This window comes from Polypterus senegalus, unplaced genomic scaffold (assembly GCF_016835505.1).
Source record: "Polypterus senegalus isolate Bchr_013 unplaced genomic scaffold, ASM1683550v1 scaffold_1252, whole genome shotgun sequence".
Lineage (NCBI taxonomy): Eukaryota > Metazoa > Chordata > Cladistia > Polypteriformes > Polypteridae > Polypterus > Polypterus senegalus.
In genome coordinates, this window is record NW_024377650.1 from 1 (window position 1) to 23,114 (window position 23,114).

Genomic DNA, 23,114 nt, shown 5'->3' on the forward strand with positions numbered 1-23,114 from the left:
CTGGCTGCCTGACTGCTGGTAATTCCGCTTTGTATACGACGCGTTATGCCAACCCTCGACTGAGTTATTTGTTCGCGGCATGCCGTCAGCAGTTATAACAGTTATAACGTGGCATAATGCGCACGTACGCGTCCCACTCTCTTGGCCTCTCTTGTGACTTTGTCGGCGGGCATTTGTCGAAAACCACTTAGTGGGGTTTGTCGGCGCTCATTTGTCCGTCGCGGTTTTGTCGGCGCTCATTTGTCCGTCGCACTTTTGTCGGTGAACCGTATCTTTCTTGAAAGCCTTTCGTTTTCACGTGGAGATCGAGGTCCTTTTCCCCTAAATACGTTTCTTATCTGATAAAGTAGCTGCGTCACCTGCTGAAGACCAGTAATGAAACCCATTTGAAACTCTTTACGTGTCTCTTATGCCTTCCTTCGATGTCCTCGTGTGTCTCAAGCTCTTTTGTCTCCATCACGTTCCTCTGTAATTGCCTCTTGTCTGCTTTCCGACTACGCCCAGTGGTCGATGGGCCCCCGTCACCCGCCGTATAAACGTCACTCCTATTCTTCTTTCTCCCACCGTTCCTGTTTTGCCTTTCGGCAGTATGCCAGTCTCCGTTGCCCGGCACTTCCTGTCTCGATCACGTTTGACTGAGCAGTCACAGAGGAACTGACCAATCGGATTGCTCGGACACACACACGGACACACGGACACACAGAGGCAGATATCAGCATTTTATATGTGAACGGTATACACTAGATGATAGATCATGGAGAGAACAAATTCTGGACAGTTAGAAATGATGTGAAGGTTAGGAATGACATGCATTGTGGACTCAGGATAAATTCTAATAATTAATATTGAAATATTGTAGGCATCCTTAGTGGGGCAAACGCAAGCTGCTGCATGTGTGCAATGGCGCAGGTTACAAGAGGAGACAGACTGCGGGAGTCATTAGATCCACGACAGAGGGACGCCTGTGCAAACTGATCAAGCCTTCTTGTCCTTTACTGTAGGCAGTGATATGGTGGAGGCAGAAAGGAGAGGAATAAAGATTGTCACGACGCCCTATAAGGTCCTCTTCACCAAGACGCCAAAGTACTTCAAGCCAGGAATGCCCTTTGACGTGATGGTAAGATGACATTTCCTTGGCGTGATTGGTTCATCCCTGATGGTCTGAGGGTCAAGGCCTGCACGTCAAGATCTGCGTAACGCGTTTCTAAAGCAACATGGTGGCCGTTCAGGAGGAATGCTGCTCGTTGGTTTCTGGCTCTGATCTATTGGGCCTTCTGCGCACCAGGAGAGCGACTGCTGAGTAGCTTTACAAGGGTTTCTCCTTGATGCCATCAGTGCTGAGACTAGCAAGTCGCTCTGACATCTTCTAGGACTTGAGGGTTGTGCTTGAGATTCATTGCTTGTCCCGTACCTTTACTGAATAAACGTTTTCCCTTCATTTGAAAGGTTCTGATAACAAATCCTGATGGATCTCCTGCTAGAAGCGTGGAGGTGGAAGGGAACCCCGGCAAAGTTACTGCCAGAACAAATAGTGAAGGAACTGCAAAGATGACCATCAATACAGTCCGGGATGGAAGGAATCTCGGCATCACCGTACGTATGGGACGCGTCACTTGATTTTAAAGAGCCACGCCTGACCATTGCCTGATCTCGCCTTGTGTTCTTTAGAAGAGCTCATCACCTGGGCTCTTTAAGTCATCAGCGTAGTCTGAGCCATCAGTCAGACAAGTCATTCGAATCAGTGAGGGACAATGACAAGGCCTGAAGTGCCCACACAGCGCATGGGTAAAAAGTCAATCAGTCAGTCATCGTCCAACCTGCCATATCCTAACACAGGGTCACGGGGGTCTGCCGGAGCCAATCCCGGCCAACACAGGGCGCAAGGCAGGAAACAAAGCGCCAGCTCACCGCCGATGGGTAAAAAGTGGCAGAAAGATTCCATTTCAGAGAGGTGCCATTAGGTCTTGACTGCATAGAGAACCCAAACTTTGTGGATTTTTGTGCTTTTTATTTTGATTCTCCTTCCCATATGTAAGAAATGATGATACGTGTACACGCGCCATGCTAGGCCTTTCAAAGTCTACGATAATGAATGATACCAAGCCATAATAAATGTGAGGAGCCTGGAGAACATGAAATGAAAATCTGTAATAAAATATTTTCTGTCCACAAGGTAAGAACAAAAAGCCCAATGATTACTGAGCCTCGCCAAGCGGAGGGAAGAATGGAGGCCTTGCCGTACCAAACGCTGTCAAATTCTAACAACTACCTGCATATCGGCATCCAGGCTGCAGAACTCCTGCCAGGAGAAAATCTACAGATCAACCTGAACATCCAAAGCAAAGACATACAAACTCAGGACACGATTAAATACTTTTCATATCTGGTAAGTCCTTACATTGGGAATTCCAAGCCATCGATGAGTCTGTGCTTTTTATTCATTTATTGCTTCTTTCTTTATCTCTCTGGTCGCCGTTGTAATCTTGCTATCACTGTGTTGTTAAAGCTAACGTGTGACGTTCATCATTAGCTCCTCTCCGTCTAAGATTAGGTGGTCACCTCCTACACTGTGGGCTGTGACTTGTTGCCCCGTCTCGATCCTGGCATGAGCTTTGACTAAACTCTTCTCTTCCTCCTCCTCCTAAACCCACACATCTCAGGTGTAGGTAGCCACGTGGTAACGTCAAGTAATGTCAAGACCGAGTCGCCAATGGGCGTATCGGAAAAGCAGCATCAGACATTACAGTCACGTCTAAGGCCATCAAAGTAGAGCACTGGTTAGCTCCAGAGATCAGGTCTCCATAGAATTTGTATGCGGTAGGACTTGAGCTCACAGCTTTCTGACTTTCAGCCCAAGCCTGTCCTCACTGCAATGCCATTGGGTAGGTAGACTGGCAACGGCCACCAGTCTTTATCTCCTCTCGTTGTGTCACACGTTACCAGCGTATTGCCAGGCTGTCTAAAGCCCTTCAAACAGGGCTCCTCAGGAGTCACGACTAAACAATGCAAAAATTCAGGATGTACAGAAGATGATTCCTGTTAAAAGGATAATCCCTGGATTGCATCAAAGCCTCAGCTCGTGTCCCATCGACCGCTTAGTCTACGGTGAACTTTCTGCATTGGGGGAAACACAGCATTCACACGTCTATCATCCGTCTATCCATCCATCCATTGACCAACCTGCTATATCCTAACAACAGGGTCACGTGGTCTGCTGGAGCCAATCCCAGCCAACGCAGAGGGCAAGGCAGGAAACAAACCCCGGGCAGGACGCCAGCCCACCTCAGTCATTCACACTGTAAACCTGAGGAGCTTCACGTAGAAGAAGTCAGAGCTCCGAGAAGACATTGCAGATCTGCTTAAGGATGACCTTCTTTCTTTCTTTCTTTCTTTCTTTCTTTCTTTCTTTCTTTCTTTCTTTGAAGTCTAAGATTTTAATGTAAAAAGAGAGCCCTAACGTTAATGACTTTGGGTGCTCAGATGTTTCCGGTAATATTTTTAAGACCTTTGGTTTTAGGTGCTAATCGAAACCTAAATGGGCGCCTTCTTTCATTGTAGAAAGCGCCGCCGTTCACATGATGATGGTGAGCCCTAATTTAATTCCTGTTTTCTTTCTGCAGATTATAAACAAAGGAAACCTTCTGAAAGCGGGCAGGCAGGAGAGACTGAAAGGACAGTCCCTTGTTACGATGTCCCTGCTCGTTACCCGCGAGATGATCCCCTCTTTCCGCATTGTGGCTTATTATTACGTGACAGCTGGCGGTCAAAGAGAAATCGTGGCCGACTCAGTCTGGGTGGACGTGAAGGATTCCTGCATGGGCACGGTAATTTTCACGGAGGATCAGGAGGCCCCTGAAATGCTCCGACTTCCTTGTTCTCGTTAGTGACTTGGTTTTTTATGAAGTATTTTAGGTTCACACATAACCCACGCTTTTCTCTTTTTTTGTTTCTCTAAACGTAGTTAAAATGGGCCTTTTTTTTTTTATTCTGCCCCCTTAGATTATTGAGAGTATTTCAGTACATCCATCCAGTATCCAACCCGCTATATCCTACCTACAGGGTCACGGGGGTCTGCTGGAGCCAATCACAGCCAACATAGGGCACAAGGCAGGAACAAACCCCGGGCAGGGTGCCAGCCCACCGCAGTATTTTAGTACCTGGACTGCCTATGTCATTGTGTGTTTAGACTTATGCTCCTCGTTTCTTTCTTTATTGGAGTCGTTTCTGTGTTCCCCATAACTGGCACCTGTTAAACCATCCAGTGTAATAAGAAGGGACGTTCTCATGGGGTCCCCCCTAACCAAGAGTCATTTCACAAAAACTGAACATCATCTCACATGGCTGTGAAGAGCAAAAGAGAAACACAAAAACACCAAATAAGCAGCGGACCCTGCAGAGGTGCCAATCTACCAGCTGGGGTAACGCCAGTCCCCTCGAGCCCCCTCTGTCACCCCCTCTAGTCTTATTTCTCCATCTCAAGCCAGTAAGTCCTGACTGCTCCAAAACTCAAAAGCGTAGTGGCTGGAGTCGGGGGGTCTTTAAATGTTTCCTCCAAGATTAGGATGAGGACACTTTGACCGACAAGACTGATCTCTGTCTGGTCCCTGTCACCCGATGGCTTCGAGAGTCACAATGACTTTTTCATGCCCAGCTTTTCTTAATTGTTGACTATACGCTTCATTCTGATCCACCATGGCGTCTCTGACAGAGGGGCAGCAGTCTCTGGCACTTCTGGGCACTTCTGCCTGATTTCTCCCTTTCAGGACCTTGCTGGCCTCTGTCCTTCTTCTATGGGCGCACTGAGCAGCCCACCTCAGGAGTAATAAAATCATTGTGCTTTGCATATACAGTATATATATATATATTCCCTTTTTTACGTTTGAATACATAAGTATTTTCTCGTATGCCATTAGACAGAATTGTTTCAATGATTGAATTTCTTTCTTACTGAGCACCAGAGTCCAGTTGTCATCATCAGAAGGTCCAGACACGTTTCTTTGCATGCCATGTGCCGCCACTGGACAGGAGCTCTCACACTTCCTGATCACCCAGAATTCTTCTTCTTCTTCTTTTTTTTTTTCTTTTTTCCAATGGGCAGCTTCAAATAATTCCAGAGCGAGGTGGACAAACGTACAGCCCTCGCAAACCCTTCAGCTTCAAAATTAAAGGAGACCCCGGTGCCAAGGTGGGGCTGGTGGCTGTGGACAAGGCCGTGTTTGTTTTAAACAACAAGAACAAGCTGACGCAGACAAAGGTGAGTAACAACCACCGACAGGCCAGGCCTTTAGCTGCTTGGCAGGACATTAGAACAAGAGGGATGAAGAATCGGCGTTCGTCAGTCAGTCAGTCAGTCAGTCAGTCAGTCAGTCACGGGGGTCTGCTGGAGCCAATCCCAGCCAGCACAGGGCACAAGGCAGGAAACAAACCCCCTGCAGGGCACACACCCACACACACCAAGCAGACACACTGGGGACCATTTAGGATCGCCAACGCACCTAACTGGCATGTCTTTGGACGGTGGGAGGAAAGCCCCGCTCAGCCCAATGCCTTGCTAAGAACACCAGGACGTCTTCTGAAGGCCCCAGAATGCTGCAATCGAGCAGACGATGTGAAGAAACGCTTTCTCTTTTCTATAAGAAATGTTTCATTTCCGATGTTCCTGTTGAAGAGCCAACTTCAGAGCGACAGCAGGGGTCCACCACACTAACGGTGCTTCTTTAAAGTCCTTCAGTCTGTCTTCATAGCTCATACCCTGCACTTCTTCAACATTTCTCGGTGTTCTTGTTCTTCACGGTTTGTAGGACTGCTTGAATATCTTTGTAAAATGAAAAAAAAACCAAAACTGCACTCCGTAGTCCGGATGAGGCTTTGGATTACTTGGACTTCACACTTTGGATTTCTTTAATGGTTAGGGAGCGGCCCGAGGTGTGGAGTGTGTGCTGAAAATAAATTGGGTGTTACAACAACAGCAACACCTTCATTTCTGTCGCACAGTTTCATACAAATGAGGAGCTCAAAGTGCTTTACATGATGGAGAAGAATAAGAAAAGAAGACAAAATCAAGAAGAATTAAAATTAGGGAACACTAATTAACATAGAACAAAAGTAAGGTGGTCCGATGGCCAGGGAGGACAGAAATAATAAAAAAAAACTCCAGACGGCTGGAGAAAAAAATAAAATCTGCAGGGGGTCCGAGGCCACGAGACCACCTGACCAGCCCCCTCTAGGCGTTCTACCTCACATCAGTGACCTCAGTCGGTCCTCAGGGCATTCAGGGTTCTCATGGATGGACTTGATGATGACGGTCATGTGGACTTCTGGTCTTTAATCCATCAATGGAGGGACATCACGCTGCTGTGATCAGACCAGAGAAGAGAACAGAAGAGAAAGTAGGGGTCATTGTGGAGCCACCATGAATAGTAATGAAAATGAATTGAATATACAGAGCATCAGGATTAGACTAAGATGAAGCTGCGAGAAGGCCACGTTACAGTCATGAGTTCTCAGCAGTGTGCTCCACCGTAACCGCCTGGCGAACTGATTTGAGGTGCGTCACAGTAGAAGGCCGCCCGCCTCACCACTTCTTTCAAGTCCTCCGAATTCTAAGCAGAGCCTCATTTGAAGATCTGAGGTTACGATTTGGAGTGTAAGGTATAAGACATGGAGCAGATTATCGAAGACTTTGTAGACCACAAGCTGAATGGCACAGGCAACCAGTGTAGTGGCGCTCAGACTGGCGTGATGTGCTCGGATTTTCTGCTCCTAGTTAAAATTCTGGCAGCTCCATTCTGCACTCGTTGCAATCGATTGATGTCTTTTATGGGTGGTCCTGAGAGGAGTGCGTTACGCTAAATCAAGTCGACTGAAAACAAAGGCGTGACCTCGTGTCTCAGCATCTTGTGAGGTTATAAGACGTCTAACTTTTGCTAGTAATCTGATTAATATGTGATTTCAAATTCAGGGTTTCTATTGGCGCTCACTCACGTCTCTAGGCAGTTCAGGATCAATGCTACCTGCCGCTGCTGTCTTCGTAGTTCATCTGAGGGTCTTTGTAGTTGATCTGAGGTTTGTTAATCTTGCCGTGCCTTCCTTCCCCGTCTATCATTTCCAGATCACAGAGGGCCTTTTTAGTGACGTCATCAGAACGTCGTGAACTTTACGATCTCTGTGTCTAAGTTGATAAAGTGCCTCACCTCATCCATGGCTGCGGCTTTAGGGCGTATCGCGTGGGTTCAGCTTTGGCGTTTTCTTTGTTATTTCTATTTAGCCTCTTATGTATCGACTGTGAAGATCTCTTTAATGTCCAAATTGTGTTAAGAACTAAACCACTGAGACCTGCATTGTACTTTGACCAGTAACGTTACCCTCTGTCTGAGCCACACTAACTGGCGCCAGTCTGTATGCTAACGTGTAACGTCACGTGTAGATGTTATAAAATGGGTGGCATTCTGATGCAGTGGTGACTGAAAGTGAACCGTGGCCACGACTGGGCCGCACATGTCTGCGTCTATGACCAGCGAGAGGCCAGTCACACAAAGCGCGTCTCCTGCTGTTGGTTTTCATTGAGACATCGCAGCGCCAGTTGGTCTTCACTTGTGTCCTGGGGAGCAGAAAGACTTCTTCTGTGTTGTCTCCGTTTGGTGCGCATGATTAGCCAAACTTGACCGGTATCCTTCAATGAGGGCGCGTAAATAAATAAAGGCGAGCTTCAAAATGGCGACCTCAATTGGGCACAGCGAATAAAGGCAAAGACAACAAAACTATTACAGAAAATGTATTAGATAAAGGCAACGATGAACGTATAAAAAGGCGAAAGCAAGAATATTAAAACATCCAATTAACGAACGCACAAACTTCTCGACGAATAATCCATTTCTGGTAGGACCAGCGAGATGAACATTTTCCGATCCCGTATTCAGTGCATTTCCAGATGTGTTTCCCGTTGATAGTTTTCTCCTTTCTCCGACTACGAGTAGATCTGCACCTTCACATATTCCAGAGCCATTTGAAGTAAATTATCCACGAACGCCTTTATTCGCCGCGCTCAATTGAGGTCGCCCTTTTGAAGCTCGCCTTTTTGTGCGCGCCCTTATTGAATAGAATGCCCGCTAAGGAGATGCGGACGGATCAGCTGCTGCCGCTGAGCTGCGTGTCCTGCTTGTCACACTGCGGGCGCGCCCATCATTTAACAGCAGCTGTCCTAGTGGCCCGCTTGCTTGTCACCGAGATGATGTTGTTTGTCAGTAGGGTGTGACGTGCAGGTGGACTCCCCGAGATGATCACGCCTAATTTTATACAGTAGATAGATATAAGTACTCTATAATTTGATGGCATCGATCAGATGGCCTTCTTTATGCCAGCTTCATGCAATACGTAACATGGTAGGCACCCTATAGAAAGCCAGGATCACAGCGCACAGGAAAGCCAGCATCCTCGTCTTATTCCCACCTTACGCTGCGACTTTCTCTGTCGTAATGGCAGCCACGTTATTGGACGACAGACAGAGAGTATCCTAAGAGAGTCATTGCTTTTGCTTTCTGTCCCTCAGATCTGGGATCACATTGAGAAAAATGACATTGGCTGCACCCCGGGAAGTGGAGAAAACAACATGGGGGTCTTCAAAGACGCCGGCCTGATCTTCCAGTCAAACATTAACGCTGAAACAAAATCTCGGACCGGTGAGGCTCATGTCTAATGTCTGTGTTTTGTACTGATAAAGACCTACGCCAGTCTGCCCACTGTATTTGTCTTCTCTCAGTTGTCCAGTATGGCATGGAGATGAAGGGTGTTAAGCGATTTGCACTTTCTTATTTTCCGAATGTGCCTGCTTTGGGCTTGGCATGTTTGCTTTTGTTCTGCTTTAAAAGAAACCTCTGGTGTACCAGTGGGCACAGGAACTTGAAACGTGAAATGTTATGTAGACTTTGTGTGTGAGGCTGCAGCAGGGTCAGATGTGCCAGTTTATGTGATTCCAATACCTTCAAACATACAGAGTGAGCCAAAGCAACGCTGCTCTGCTTGTCATTTGACTATTCTTGCTATTTTTCATATTCCACTGCCCGGTTAATGTAAGTTTAAAGGTTCGATTTTCGTACCTTACGGTTCTACTGTGCATTTCTTTTATTATTCCTGCTTCATTGAACAGAGACATACAGAATCCCTCTCTGCCAACCGACTCTAATTAAACTGCGTGTTTCCACAGATCCCCACTGCCCTGTGCCTCCCAAAAGAAGACGGCGCTCGCTGGTTTTGGTTACAGAGAAGACAAGTTTGGGTACGTATGGTGCTGATAGACCAGGCCGAGTGGCGGCTCGGAGGCTGGGGATCTGCACTGGCACTCGCAAGGTTGGCGGTCCGAATCCCGTAAATGCCAATCGCGACTCTGCTCTGTTGGGCCCTTAACCTGCAATTGCTGAGCACTTTAAGTAGTGAGAAGAGAAATGCGGAGAATTTTTAGTGTTATTAACAGCTAAAGACGACACAAGGCCAATTCCGTGACTTTCAGACATCACTAAAGAGATTTTGGAATAAGAATTTCTGTCTCTCCATTACTGCTTCTCTCAGCTTCATTATTTAATATTTTATTAAAATGCATTTAAGGTGTTTGTCTTAAGCCTTACTTCCTTATCCTCTTGTGTCTTCCTCTCTCAGTCGCAATCCTGTAAGACGTCCTTCTCGACTTTGTCATTTCGAGGCTCACGGCTTACCTTCTGTCTGCTTTTGGACTCCCACCCGTATTAGATGGGCTCCCTTACCCACCATTTGTATTCTGCGAGTTATGGCGACTCCCAGCATTCCTCCTCTGCCCTTTCTTGGTATCCTCTTCTGTGTCACCCGCTCCTGCCAGGCACTTGCTGTCTGCATCACGACATTTGACCGAGGAACTGACCAGTCAGACCAAAGGCAAACCGACCAATCGGATTGCCCAGAGGGAGCAGGCACACAGACGCAGACGGTAGCGTTTTATTATGTTGTAGTCAGTGCTGTGCATACGAAGAAGAATCACCGGCGATGCTGTAATGCAAAGAAGAGCTCCACTCAAATGAGCCTGAGACCGCCATCGTACTCGACTTACGCATGATGTCACGTACTGCCTGCTGTTTAGGGTTTTGTTTCATGTAGAAAATGCAGACTGCATCCGAAAGCCAAGTATATAAAAAAATACACGGATTAAAAACTGAGAGAGGGTCTCTCTAGCACTGGAAATAGGCCTTCAGCTGACATATTAGGGCATATTAGATTACTGAGGAAATAAAGCGACCCGCAGCTCCATACGAGGGCCTTACTAAGGGTGTCTGTAGCATCAGGAGTGAAGGACTCGTCACGGGGAGCACATTAGGGTTAGGGTTAGGGTTAGGGTGGAGATACGAAGTGGACCTCTGAGAGGCTGCCCCCTACAGGCCAGTGAGTTTTGTGACAGGCCTAACGTGTCTGGGCATGAGCTTTAAAGCGGCTTGTGGCACCACATGCTCGAGTGACCGGGCCTTTCCTTCATGACAGTGGACCTTTCATTAAACGCCCAGCTGTTTTCATTTTGGAACTGGAATTTAAGATGGCCCGGGGTTTCGCCCAAGTGGGTCGTGAAAGGGGGCTTTGGCTCTCTGCAGTTTCTGTGTTGTGTATTAAAGTCCACAATGTCAGGAGCTTTAGAAACCAATTACAAGATCAGGGCATGTCATCAATCAATCGATCAATCGATCAATCGCTTCTTATATTGTGCCATCAACAGCGTGTTTAGAGATCAGGCAAGCATTTAGGAGATGGTAGGCAACTGCAGGTGGTCCAGGGACAGAAACGGACCACCGCCCGAAGATAAAACGAGAGAGAAATTGAAACAGGAAGGCCGACTCTTAGGCCGACGTTATCTAGTACAGCATAGAACTGGCCTTAGAATTCCTCATCTTGGATGCCACATACAGCACACTGGCATCTTAAGTACCCTGTGGATGGCGACCTCATGCAGTGTAAATTTCCAGCTTGGCTAAAATAAGAACAGACGTAATATTAAAGTCAAATAAATCAAAGAGCATATGGCCCAGATGATAACAGTGAGGACAGAGCCAGCATACTGTAGATACCGTATTGTATGTGCCCAGTAAAAATATCAAAACTGGGAGATTTTATTAAAAGGCCCTGCGGGCAAAATGTAACACAGAATACTGCTGAAGTGATGGACCAAAAAACCCAAAATGGAGAGTGCGATTGAAGAACAGCGAAACGGTCTTCTGCTCGACTAGGATTGCGTTCATTTTTAAAGTTCGTCGTGATGGACTTACGCCGTCGAGTTTCTCACCCACCTGATTGTGAATTTTGGCTTCTGTGTCTCCTTCTAGCCGGCAAGTATCCTGACGGCTTCCTGAAGAAGTGCTGTATGGACGGCATGAATGAGATTGTCATGGATTTCAACTGCAAGCAGAGATCCGAGTACATAGCGGCGGGCAAGGAGTGCGTTGAGGCCTTCCTCCACTGCTGCATAGAGATCACCAAAAAGAAAGGGCTGCTGGCCAGGCAGCAGGAGCAGATCTTGGCTCGCAGTAAGTCCTCGCTACACGCAATCGCAACAATGGCTGCCTGGGCTGGCGCAGCTCGTTATCATGTGCTTCATCGCAGTTTGTCTAGCACGACACCTCACTCTGAGAGGTACGAAGGTCAGCAGGCCGGCCATATTGCTGATGAACATCCACAAGGAAGCCTGCGTGTTGCTTCACCAATGGAGATCTTGACTGTCACCGTGCCATATTGTTTTTGAGTGACCTTTCAAATTCACAAATCTTTATTTTTTTTGAGGTGCTTTAATGTGTGGCACGGTGGCGCAGTGGGTGGCACCTTTGCCTCGCAGTTAGGAGACCCGTCTGGGTTCGCTTCCCGGGTCCTCCCTGCCTGTGTGGAGTTTGCATGTTCTCTCCGTGTCTGCGTGGGTTTCTTCCCACTGTCCAAAGACATGCAGGTGGTGGGCTGGCACCCTGCCCGGGGTTTGTTCCCTGCCTTACGCCCTGTGTTGGCTTCAGCAGACCCCCGTGACCCTGTAGTTTGGATACAGCCAGTTGGATGATGGAGGAATGGATGGATGCTTTAACGTAAGCGGAGGTTACTAAGATGGCAGCAGACACCAGACAGCCTTGGTGCTGCTCACACCATTTCTATGCCACTCAAGCGTTGAATTGAATCTTTGAGGAATTGCTGAAGCTGCTGTCGGATTTGGCTGACAGGTCGATGACTTTTCTTACCATAAACCCCTTGCTAAAGAATCGCATCCATCCGCATTACTCAGCATTACTTCAGCGGGCACAGGGTGCTGCCCCTGGAGTCCTGCCCAGCATCAGTGGGAGGACATGCAAACCTTTTGCTAATGCGTCTCTCTACTTTTATGTCTCAGGTGAAGAAGACGACCGTTTCTTGAATGACGATGAAATTGTTTCCAGAACTGAGTTCCCTGAAAGTTGGTTGTGGCAGATTGAATCACTACCAGATGGCGCTGGAGACAGAGACGGGTGCGTTAAGTCAATGCATGCAACCTCAATGAACTTTAAGGTCTTGTTGGTCTTAAAATGAATTCCTGAAAGATATGTGGGATTCGTCTTCTATTAAGTTATTAGTAGCTGCTTGTAGGTGCCAACGATGCCCATCCTTTAGCCTCAGTGGTGCAGCAGTGAAAACCAGCAGTAGGTCTGCTCTGCAGAATATCCCTGGACGGTTTCTTTGCTTGTTTCCCAGTAACTCTTTCTAACTGAGTATTTCTAAAGACTCGCCCGCCATGTATGTCCTCCAACAGACGTCTTTGAGCTTCCTTCTCTTATCCAGTATGTAGTATTGAACGTTGGCACCAATGGACACGTGTGGCTTGTGTGTCCTCTGTATCGTAGGTCTTCACTCCCTCACATTTTATATTGTCACATGTTAGCCCATCTGTGGGTCTGCTCTGAATTCCAGTTGGTGGAGAAACCCCCTACAATGCAGACGTGAATTAAGAGTCAGGGGTCCAGGGTGGGCTATAAGAGGATGGTCTGCCATAACCAGCTGGTCAAGGTGGACTCCTGCAGATCTTCACAGAACATGTGACTCTGCTGGAGTTCTTCAATGTGTAGCTGCCTCTGACAGGTCAGGAGGACTTTGTGGTTCGGTCTCTTTAACTGAAGACCACAGCTTGAATGTGAAAGGGCAGCATTTGGGGCAGAGTGGTGGCTCTGAGGCTAAGGAGCTGTGTTGGTGTCCAGAAGGTTGCTGGTTCGAGTCCCCGTCACTGCCAAAAGAGATCCTACTCTGCTGGGCCTTTGAGCAAGACCCTTAACCTTCAGTTACTCCAGGGGCGCTCGCTATACAATGGCTGACCCCAAGGGGTATGCGAAAACTAACAAATTTCTAATATGAGAAATTGTATGAGGAGCTCTAAAGAACAAAAAAGATGGCCTGTTGGTCCCATTCGTTTATAGGGACCCCGGGGATTTGCTTAAAGTTTAGAGATACCCGCGTGGCAAAGGCACCGCGTGTAGGCCGCTCAGGTGAGATGGCCGGGAAGGCGGTGGATGTGCAGACCAGCAGGAAACCTCCGAAAGAAATCTTGACGCCTGTGCAAACGGGCCTCATGGGGCACCGGGATCTGTGGGCTTTTCTTCATTTTTGTCTTCTCCTTGTGCCCACCTTCACAGTATCTTCTATGAGTAATAAAATGATTTTATTTTCTGGATTAGGTGTTTTTTGGCACGTCCTATTAGGATTTGTCAGCCATTGTCCAGCCCGCTATATCCTCACACAGGGTCACGCGGCTCTGCTGGTGCCAATATTAGGAATTGTTCTTTACCAGATTTTTTCTCAAAGTGCTCCTTTCTTCCTAGAAATGTTTGTTTTATTCCTTATAAGCAGAAATCAAGCAGCTTTCACTTTCTCAAAAGCTATTTATTCAGAGTAGTCATCTGAAGTAGAAGATCAATGTCAATATAAAGTATGAACACTTTTGGTCCTGGGTAGCCTATTTTTATTTTTTTTTTACTTTTTCTGGGTTCTTCTTTCTTTTTAGTTTGGTCACAAAAGATGTGAGAAGCTTCCTGAAAGACTCCATCACAACATGGGAGGTCTTGGCCATCAGCTTATCTGCAAAGAAGGGTAGGCATTGGTGACTCTTGTGTCCGAGTAGCACAGCACGTGTAGACTGTGGAGTGGCGCTCAGGGGACGATGACATATTAAATCAATTTGGGAGCCCGAGGTGCCTGTGTGCAGCCATTCACTTCATTTTGCTACTGGAATTAGCATAACTTTGGTACAGTGCCATTTTAAAATGTCCTTCTTCAGGCCTGCTATACCATGTGATACTAATGGCATGTACCCTGGCAGTGCTGGGCACAAAGCAGCTCCATGGATGGGGCACCAGCCTCCAGTCACACACACAGGGCCAGTTTGGCACAGATGTGAGAATGTCACCGCACTCTATACATGTGACAATGGTGACCCCACAGCAGCAGCTCTAAACAGTACGGCAGTGTTCACGTTCCACGAAGCACAAAATGGTGGCTTCTTTTTCATTTTTATTAATATAGCGTCATGATACAAATCTAATAATAAAGTAATGTTATTAACTGTCATAAAATAAAATGAAAGAAAGAAAACAATCTGGTAAGTTCTGCCTCGAAATGTTCCAATGTGAACTAAATGAGTTAGACGATGGCCTGGTCTGTCGAGCAGAAGGTCACCCCACACGTAACCGTAGTTGACATCTGTGACACAGGACTGGGAGGGGGGGGGCTGTCATTGGCCACCAGGCTTGTGCTCAGGAGCAGAAGAGAAGTTCTGTCCTGAGCAGCGTCGTCGTCATCGTCTTCTTCTTCTTCTTCAGGTATCTGTGTGGCAGATCCTTATGAGATCACCGTGAAGAAGGATTTCTTTATCGACCTGCGGCTGCCATACTCGGTGGTCCGAAATGAGCAGGTGGAGATCAAGGCCGTGCTCTACAACTACTATGACGACGACATTGAGGTGAGTGGGGCTTGGCCTCTTGTTTCCAATCGCCTGTCATAAATCACCTGAATAAGTCACAGCCCATCTTGTCCTTCCACAGGTCCGTGTGGAGTGGATGCCCAATAGCCAACTGTGCAGCATGGCAAACAAAAAGAAATACTCCGAGATTGTGAAAATTAACAGGCTGTCATCACGAGCGGTGCCATTCATCATTATTCCTATGAAGCTGGGAAAGATTGATATTGAAGTGAAGGCATCTGGGAAAGCCTTTGGGGATTTCGTGGCTGATGGTGTGAAGAAACAGCTGCGCGTGGTGGTGAGGACCTTGTCATGTGTGTGTGTTTCTGTGAGAGTCACCTGACTGCACCACCACACCTGTTCTGCCCCGTTTCTACAGGTGTGTAGATGCCACACGGGCTTCCTTCCAGGTCTGTTCCCTCTCCTGGCCCGGATGCCCATCCAGCCCGTGTGGCATCTACAGGTGCATGTCTTTACGCACGTGACTACAAAATGGATTTTTGGTAGACGCTGAGGACATTGAGCCGGAACGTTCTGGAATAGTCCTCTTGAACCCGAGTAGTTTGATCACCTGACGTAAAGAGAAGGTGACTGCTGGCACATTTGTAGATGAGAAAAGGCAGCCTCACAATCAGGAGGCCGAGACTCGATCGGCTCACATGGCGGCTTTCTGCACTCGTTGCACAGCGGAGACAAGATCTGACATCCCAGGAGCCCAATGGAGCCCAATGGAGCCCAATGGAGATGATGGGAGCACCACTTGTTACACACGCACATTCGAGAGCTCCCTCAGAAGTCTGTTCATCTGTAGAAAGCCACACCGCATTTTTAGGATCTGTGTATTTTATCAAAACCCGTTTGCGTTGTTTTTGCTTTCTTTTTTTTTAATACTGCGTCACAAATCATTCTTTTTATAATACAAATTGTTTATTACAGGATCTTTAATACTACAATTGAAGGTCCCTTTTAAAGAATGATATGACAAATTTGTTAATCAATCGACAGGGCGAAATCAAAGCGTAAGAGCGCAGCTGGGAGAGCAGAGCGAGCGGCCTTACAAGTCAAGTCACAGAGACGGAGATTGGGGGGTCCGCCGTGGCCCCTCTGCTACAGCTGAAGCACGCAAGGCTGTGCAGGACTGGGGGGTCACTCCTTACCTGAGGGGCATTCCGAGCGCAGGGACAGTCAGCCGTCACCGTGTCACACGTACTTAGGAATGACATTTGGAATTGAAAAGCTGGGTGTCGCATTGACGTGTGTAGCCTGTAAACCTGGAGGAAGACTAAAAGTGTTTCAATCAACGGCCGCCCGAGTAAAGAGGTGAAAGCGAAAGATCTTGAGTGCCCATGAGACGACGGGTTTGCTGCTCAATGAAACATAAGATCTACTAAGTAGTTATGAAGTAGAATTAAAGAGTAAATAGTGCAAATCATGCTCATTAAAAGAAGAGGACATTGTCAGCGATGAGATACAGACAAACACCGCTGCTTCTCTGGTTTAGTGTCGACTTAGAGCAGCTTGTGGACGCTGAAGTCCAAAACGACGGGTGACAAAAACCAATTGAAGATAAAAAGCAATTTCTTTATTCTTTATTCTTGGAGAGTTAAAGAGGCTGCCGCTGCCCCCCGGCTCAGGACCACCGACCACCGACTGGTCAGAACAGACAGCCTGATCACAAAGGAAAAAATCCTCTCGTTTATCACCAGACTTGTTGATTAGCTGAAGAGGAGGTCACACCTGGAGTGTCGTAAGTTAGGGTTAGGGTTAGGGATTATGTAAATTAGGGTTCGACAAATTAGGGTTAGGGTTAGGGTTAGGGTTAGGGTTCGACACAGGAGCGCAGAGAGTTTATTAAAGAGTCCTCGGGGCACACACACACACACACACACACACAGTTTAAAGCTGTCTCTTATAGTTCAGCACATTAGTTATAAAGAGATTACATTCTTATAGCTTTAATATCTTCATTAGATTAGATTTGTTTGCTTAGATTAATAATCCTTACTTATTAAGAATTCAGTCATTTCTAAAATCTCAGGGTGTTGTGTTCGTATCAAGAGGTCAGCATTTCTCATTAAAGTCCGTCACATAATTCTGTGCACAAGTTTAATTCTTTTTCTACCTCAATGAAGAACAAATTCATAAAGACGTAATAAATCCGATCGCTCTCTGCAGGATGATTAGTACAAAATGCAGTCCTTGCTATGTATGAGCTAACCACTCTTGATCATTAACGTTTTGTCTTCTCTCTCAGCAGACATCTTAAATATTATTTGTATTGGTTTTTCTTCTTCTTCTTACTTTTAGCCAGATGGAATGCAGGTAAAGAAAATGGTCAGGAATATTGTCTTGGATCCCGTTAAAGCAGGTGAGCTTTCTCTGGTGTACCAGCAGGTAAATACTGAGCTCAGCAAAGCAAAGACACGTCCTGCCACTTGAAAAATGAAACTAGATGTAGATTCAGCTTTCATTAAATCACTAACTGTGTTAATATATATGGTTAAAAAATGACATCAAAAATGTGTTCTGTCTCTTTCCGCTCCAGATAACAACTGTGAAGTTGACTTGTGTACATCACACAGTTAACTGAGCTATGCTGATTGTGCACAAAAGCTGAACCAGGGCATTATGTTTGATTGCTTTTTTTGTTTTTAATATTTAATTATATAATTACTTGTTCTTTAAGTTTCGAGGTAAGGTAGTGTAAAAGGCGCTATATATCCGCCCGACCCGACACAGACGGACACAGAGGCACGTGTAAAATCTACACAAAGATTTATTTCTTCCTCAGCTGAGATCCACGTCTTCCCCGTGTCCCAAGCACCCCAAAATAAAGCACACACTATAACACTCTCCTCCTCCTCCTCCCGACTCCGGCTCCCGAGCGGTGCCCACTGGCTCCTTTTATCAGTGCTCCAGGTGCTTGATTGCCGAGTCCGGGTGTGCCACAAAGAGCCCAGCAGCTCCCACTGCAGCACCCGCTGGCGGCGCCTGCGGAACCCAACAGGGCTGCACCAAACTCCAACTCCCATGAAGCCCTGCGGGAGGCACCACTGCAAGCCAGGGAGGCTGTCATCTAGCGTCCAGGGGGAGGTATTGGATCCCCCATGCTTGCCCCCCCAGAACATATGCTGCAGGGGCGTCCCGGCCGGGGCCTGTCACAGTAGTCATTCCCACCATTCATGTGTTGCATGCTGATCAGCACGTCCAAGTAAGAATTTGATTGTACCCTGTGGTACAGATGGCAGTGACCGCGTAAACCAGTGACAGTGCCCAGACACTAGAGGGCAGCGTAGCTGGAGAGCCCTTCATTTCAAGTTTATTCGGCAAGCTGTGAGGTGAGGCAGTTCTGCCCGTCTTCTGCGTTCTTGGGGTGGGAGAGTGATGACACAGTCCATGTTGATTAGCATGTGCAAGGAAGAATTAGAGTGGACTCGGTACATGTGACACTAATGACCCTATTAGCCTCGTTAGTGTGGGCATTATGGAGCCGCAATCTCGGGGAGCAGAAGTGTACAATTTGAAACATCCAGGTCCATTTCAAGCTCCCTGTGCCAGGAGATTGGCAGGAGCTCTGCCCCTAGCAACCCCTTTCTCCTGTAGTGTGCCCTGGTCACAGCTGTAGGCACTCTGGGTGGCACTTTGGCCTAACAGAGTTGGCAGCTCCTTTGACAGTTGGCCCTAAAGGAGGCTTCAGTCCCACGATGGAGGGAATGCCTGACCGTATCCTATGCACAGGATGTCCAGTGGACGGCCCGAGAGCTGGCAGTGGGGCTCCAGTTAACCTTTAGGTCTCCGTGAATCGTGAACGTTGCATGTCCTGTTCATTTGTATGTGAGAGGCAGTGAAGTCTCTCAGCGCCATGCGTTTCTGGTGCTCTGATTCTCAGCGTTTGCTCCGTTTTACAGGTGGAGTACAAAATGAGTTCATTCCCAAAGTGGACGTACGCTCAATAGTTCCCGACACAGAAGCTCAGACGTTCATCTCTGTAACAGGTAACTGTTCAAAACAGCCGCCAGCGGCCCGTGTTCTGTCATTGTGCATACAGCGGACTCTCATCGCTCGTATTGTTGAACAGGTAACCTTCTGGCAGAAACCGTTGAGAGTGCCATCGGTGGGAGCAATTTGGCTAACCTGATCCGAGTGCCGTATGGCTGTGGAGAGCAGAATATGATTACGATGACACCACCTGTCATTGCAACTCATTATCTGGACAAGACCAACCAGTGGGAGCAAGTGAGCTTACAACGACGAGCAGAGGCCATCAAATACATCACTCAAGGTAAGGCCACGCGTTCTTACTGAATTTACTGATAGACGTGGCTACCGCGGTGCCTTTGTGCCCTCCCTTTCTGACTATTACGCCATCATCCTTGTTCAATCATTGCCAGTGGTCAGCCACACAACTGGGACCCCTGGATTACAAAGGCAGCCCTGAAGTGTAAGCTAAAGGAGAAGTGCAATGGCGGCCCTAAGCAATGCAAAGCGAACGCTTCCTGGGCACATCAGCTGAGCTCTCACCGTCACTCGTGAGCCGCCATTCTGCTCAGCTCACCTCCACTGTGTCTTTTTAACTCCTCTGCCTTCCAGAAGATGGTCCTAAAGCCTCCAGTAAGTCCAGCAGGGGCCGCGCTTGGAGACTTGCTGTCGAGTCGCTGCATAGTTGAGCATAATATGGAAGAGAAGAGAGAATTGGGGCATGGCCGCTTATACTTTGCTTTACAGTTGCTTGCCTTTTTTCATTGGCTACTGTATGCAGTAATATGAACAGTGTTGTCTCTTTTTAATCGCATTCCTCCCTCCCCTGTGGCCAGTGGACTCTCTGGGGCATCAGGATGCCCAGCTCTGCTCAGTTTCTCAAATACGTCCTTACTTGTGAACTGCTCCTCAGCTGACAGTATCGTCATTAATAATTCTTTGGCTATTTATCGTCCTGCCCGGGGTTTGTTTCCTGCCTTGTGCCCTGTGTTGGCTCCAGCAGACCCCCGTGACCCTGTAGTTAGGATATGGCGGGTCGGATGATGGATGACGGGTGGTTGGTTATTAATCCCCTTAACGTTGCATGTGTTGTTGGGCGCTTTTCACCCAAAGTTTTTTTTTGCACAAAACAGTGAACTGTCATTTTTGGTGTCCCCCCGATCTTTAGGTTACACGCAGGAGCTGGCATTCCGGAAGCCTGACAACTCATACGGTGCATGGATCACAAGTCCTTCGAGTACCTGGTAATATCTTAGTTATTCAATATGGCGCCGTTTACCGATGAAGGTAACCCCTCATTGCATCCTCAGCAGACGTGATGAGCGATGAGGGACAGCTGAGAGCCCCACGTGGGCAGCAGTGTTCACATACTTTGTGCTCAAGACTAGGAGATGACACACCTCGGTGGTTTAAAGACAGACGTGCGCTCCGCTAGAGAATCACGTCTGCATACGTAAGGAGTTGACTAAAATGATGGCATGATGTCAGAATACTCTGTTCATGGGTAACCCCTACTGCTCCTAAACCTAAACGTTTGTAAATCATTACATTCGCGAGTCTCCGTTTTATTTAACGCTTTTCCTTTGAAGCCACTGTGTCAAACCAATAATTAAAATGTCGCCAGTGCTGTCTGATTGGGGCTGTGAGTTGAGATCAGAATGCCGTGGGCTTCTTCTCAAGCTTCAAACCGTAGTCATGATGAACGCACTTGCAGTTGTTTGTGACGTGTGACATGTGATTTCTTCCATCCAGGTTGACAGCCTATGTGGCGAAGGTGTTCGCCATGGCCTACTCTCTGATATCAATCGACGACAAAGTGCTGTGTGGTGCCGTCAAGTGGCTCATTCTTAACAAGCAGCAAACCGATGGAATCTTCAGGGAGGACGCGCCTGTGTATCACGGAGAAATGGTGGTATGTCATCGAGGGAAGATAAAATGACAGACAGCTTAGGCTTAGGAAAGGGAGATCTTGCTGAACTAAACTAATTGACTGTTTAATAGCAGACAACAGCAAAGTATACGGCCTCATTTACTTTGGTTTCTCAAAATCGAGAAAGTTCAGGACCCGTGGATGAGTCTGAAGCTTGACTCCTTTGGCAGCCGATGTGACGTCCGCTAATGCGTCGGAGACAACGAGTACAGCTAAGAGGAGACCACCACTGGACCGTCGCACTTTCTGATCCTTTGCATGATTCTGACATATCTGTTGAAGAACAGCAAATATTGAGGAGGCAGCAAAAGAAATTCAGAAAGAAGCAAACAATCACTTGAGAAATGGACTTTGGGGTAGAAAAGTGCAGATGGGCTCCTTGAGCAGAAAGGACCCTGAATTACAAATACAAAATGGCGGAGAGCTATCAGGAGGCCGCTGCCCTTTTTGCCGTACGTTACAGTAGATCTCTTAATTCGTTTGTATCTTGTGTCTTCACAGACACCACCATTTTGTGTGTCTTGATCCTTGGCCCGGCCATATTGCTCATGATGGTGGTGGCCTTCGTCGCTCACGTGACTCAGGGACAGTCGCATCAGTCATATGTTGTATCTCGTCTTCCCCTCCTGCCTATTAAAGATGGCAGCCTGGTATCCTGGCTTGAGGATAATTCAGAATTGACTTTTCTATTTCAGACTTTTTCACTCTGACCACGTGCTTGCCACATTTTTTTGTACTTTGATTTGTGGAGTTTGTTTTAGCGTAGACGCATATTCCTTTGGCCTGTTACGTGACTAACCCTTACCTGCTTTTTGGTTTCAGGCCCTCGGCCTTTCTCATTCAAACATTTTCTGATCCAGCCTTTTTTAAAGGAATTTAAATTTAAAGGGAACAACTTGTACAAAACCTTTACAGATTTGCATTAATGCAATATTTTCTTTGCTCAATAAATGATGAAGTCTTTAAGACATGAGGCCGTTTCATGAATCAAAAGCTGTTCTGTCAGAGAGATGGCACCAGTGGCCCTGCGTGTTGTCCTCTTCAGAGCAAGCAGCCCGTCCTGTCCTACTCTTTTAAACACCTCAAGTCTTCACGCAGGTCTTCAGATCGTCAACGTCAGCAGCATTCCTTCATTTAGAGATGACTTTAGTGGAATTTAAGGAGAAGCTGACGTGACAAAGCTAAACATCATGTAACCGAAGTGGAAACGTTGACACCTTGAGCACAGAAGGGGCTGACGCTTAGATTAGCGCGACATTACCGGCTTTCTTGTTACACGTGATAAACTCGAGATCCGGCACTCTGAGGAGAAGGCGTCTTCACTTTCATTTCTCTCATGCGCGTCTAACTCTCTCAACAGGGAGGACTACGAAATTCAGAATCGGATGCGACTCTCACAGCCTTCGTCCTCATTGCTTTGGCCGAATCCAAAGAGATCTGCAGAAGTCAAGTCCAGGTTAGTCAAGCTGCAATGCAGATGTTCTCCTGTTGAAAACTGAACGTTTCACTCCTCTGGTGGGTAAGAAAATGGGTACCTGGGTATTTTAAGAGTTTAAGGCTCTTTTTCTTTTTTTTTTTAGAGCCTGGAGGACAGCATTGAAAAGTCAGCAAGTTTCCTGGATCGGCGTCTTCTGACCCTGCAAAAGCCCTACACGGTGGCCATCACGTCCTATGCATTGGCCTTGTGTGGCCGGAAACACCAGGATCCCGTTTTAATGAAGTTTGCCTCGGCAGGTAAGCGTGTCACAGCCTAGTGACATGTTTCTTACAACAGAATGAATGATTAGATGATTGTCAGCAGATCGCCTGAACCTAAATCGTTATTATTTGACAGACGGTAACTTCGAGACCATCAATGTGCGATTTACTGTGCGATGTTAAGAGCAGGTATCAGTGCAGTGGTGACATTTTGGGCTCCTTCGACACCTCAGACGCCCTCAGTGATACGCAGGGTGAGCGCAGCTCTTTGCTTTCTCGGGTGCTCCATGGTGGTCATCACGCCTTGGATACGGTTGGGGGGAAACAAATCGGACTTTCTGGGCTTTGTATTCTGCTCAGCACAAAGCTGCAGACGTCCAATAGGAGAGCCTGCTGCCGACGATCCTTCTGTGGACTCGGACAGCGCAGCTTTGCAAACGGCCTGTGGTCTTGAGCCCAAATAAAAGAAGAGCGGCTTTATCACTTGGAATGAAGGCTTGTGCGGATCGTACGTGCGAGTTTGTGGAAAAATCCCAGCCC

At 47.3% G+C, this 23,114-nt stretch overlaps 1 protein-coding gene across 1 annotated transcript; it reads left to right on the top strand.

The window, feature by feature from the left end:
- Positions 1-943: 943 nt before the first annotated feature.
- LOC120519369 (complement C3-like) lies at positions 944-22,645 on the top strand (the record flags this gene model as incomplete). The annotated part of the gene is made up of 19 exons (XM_039742459.1): positions 944-1,117; positions 1,447-1,593; positions 2,174-2,386; positions 3,621-3,824; positions 5,099-5,254; positions 8,549-8,678; positions 9,203-9,274; positions 11,334-11,534; positions 12,377-12,491; positions 14,015-14,100; positions 14,829-14,968; positions 15,051-15,266; positions 17,276-17,336; positions 18,877-18,963; positions 19,047-19,250; positions 20,115-20,190; positions 20,699-20,858; positions 22,237-22,332; positions 22,457-22,645. Coding segments are annotated over 19 exons (2,712 nt in total), but the record flags the coding sequence as incomplete, so codon positions are not given.
- Positions 22,646-23,114: the final 469 nt, after the last annotated feature.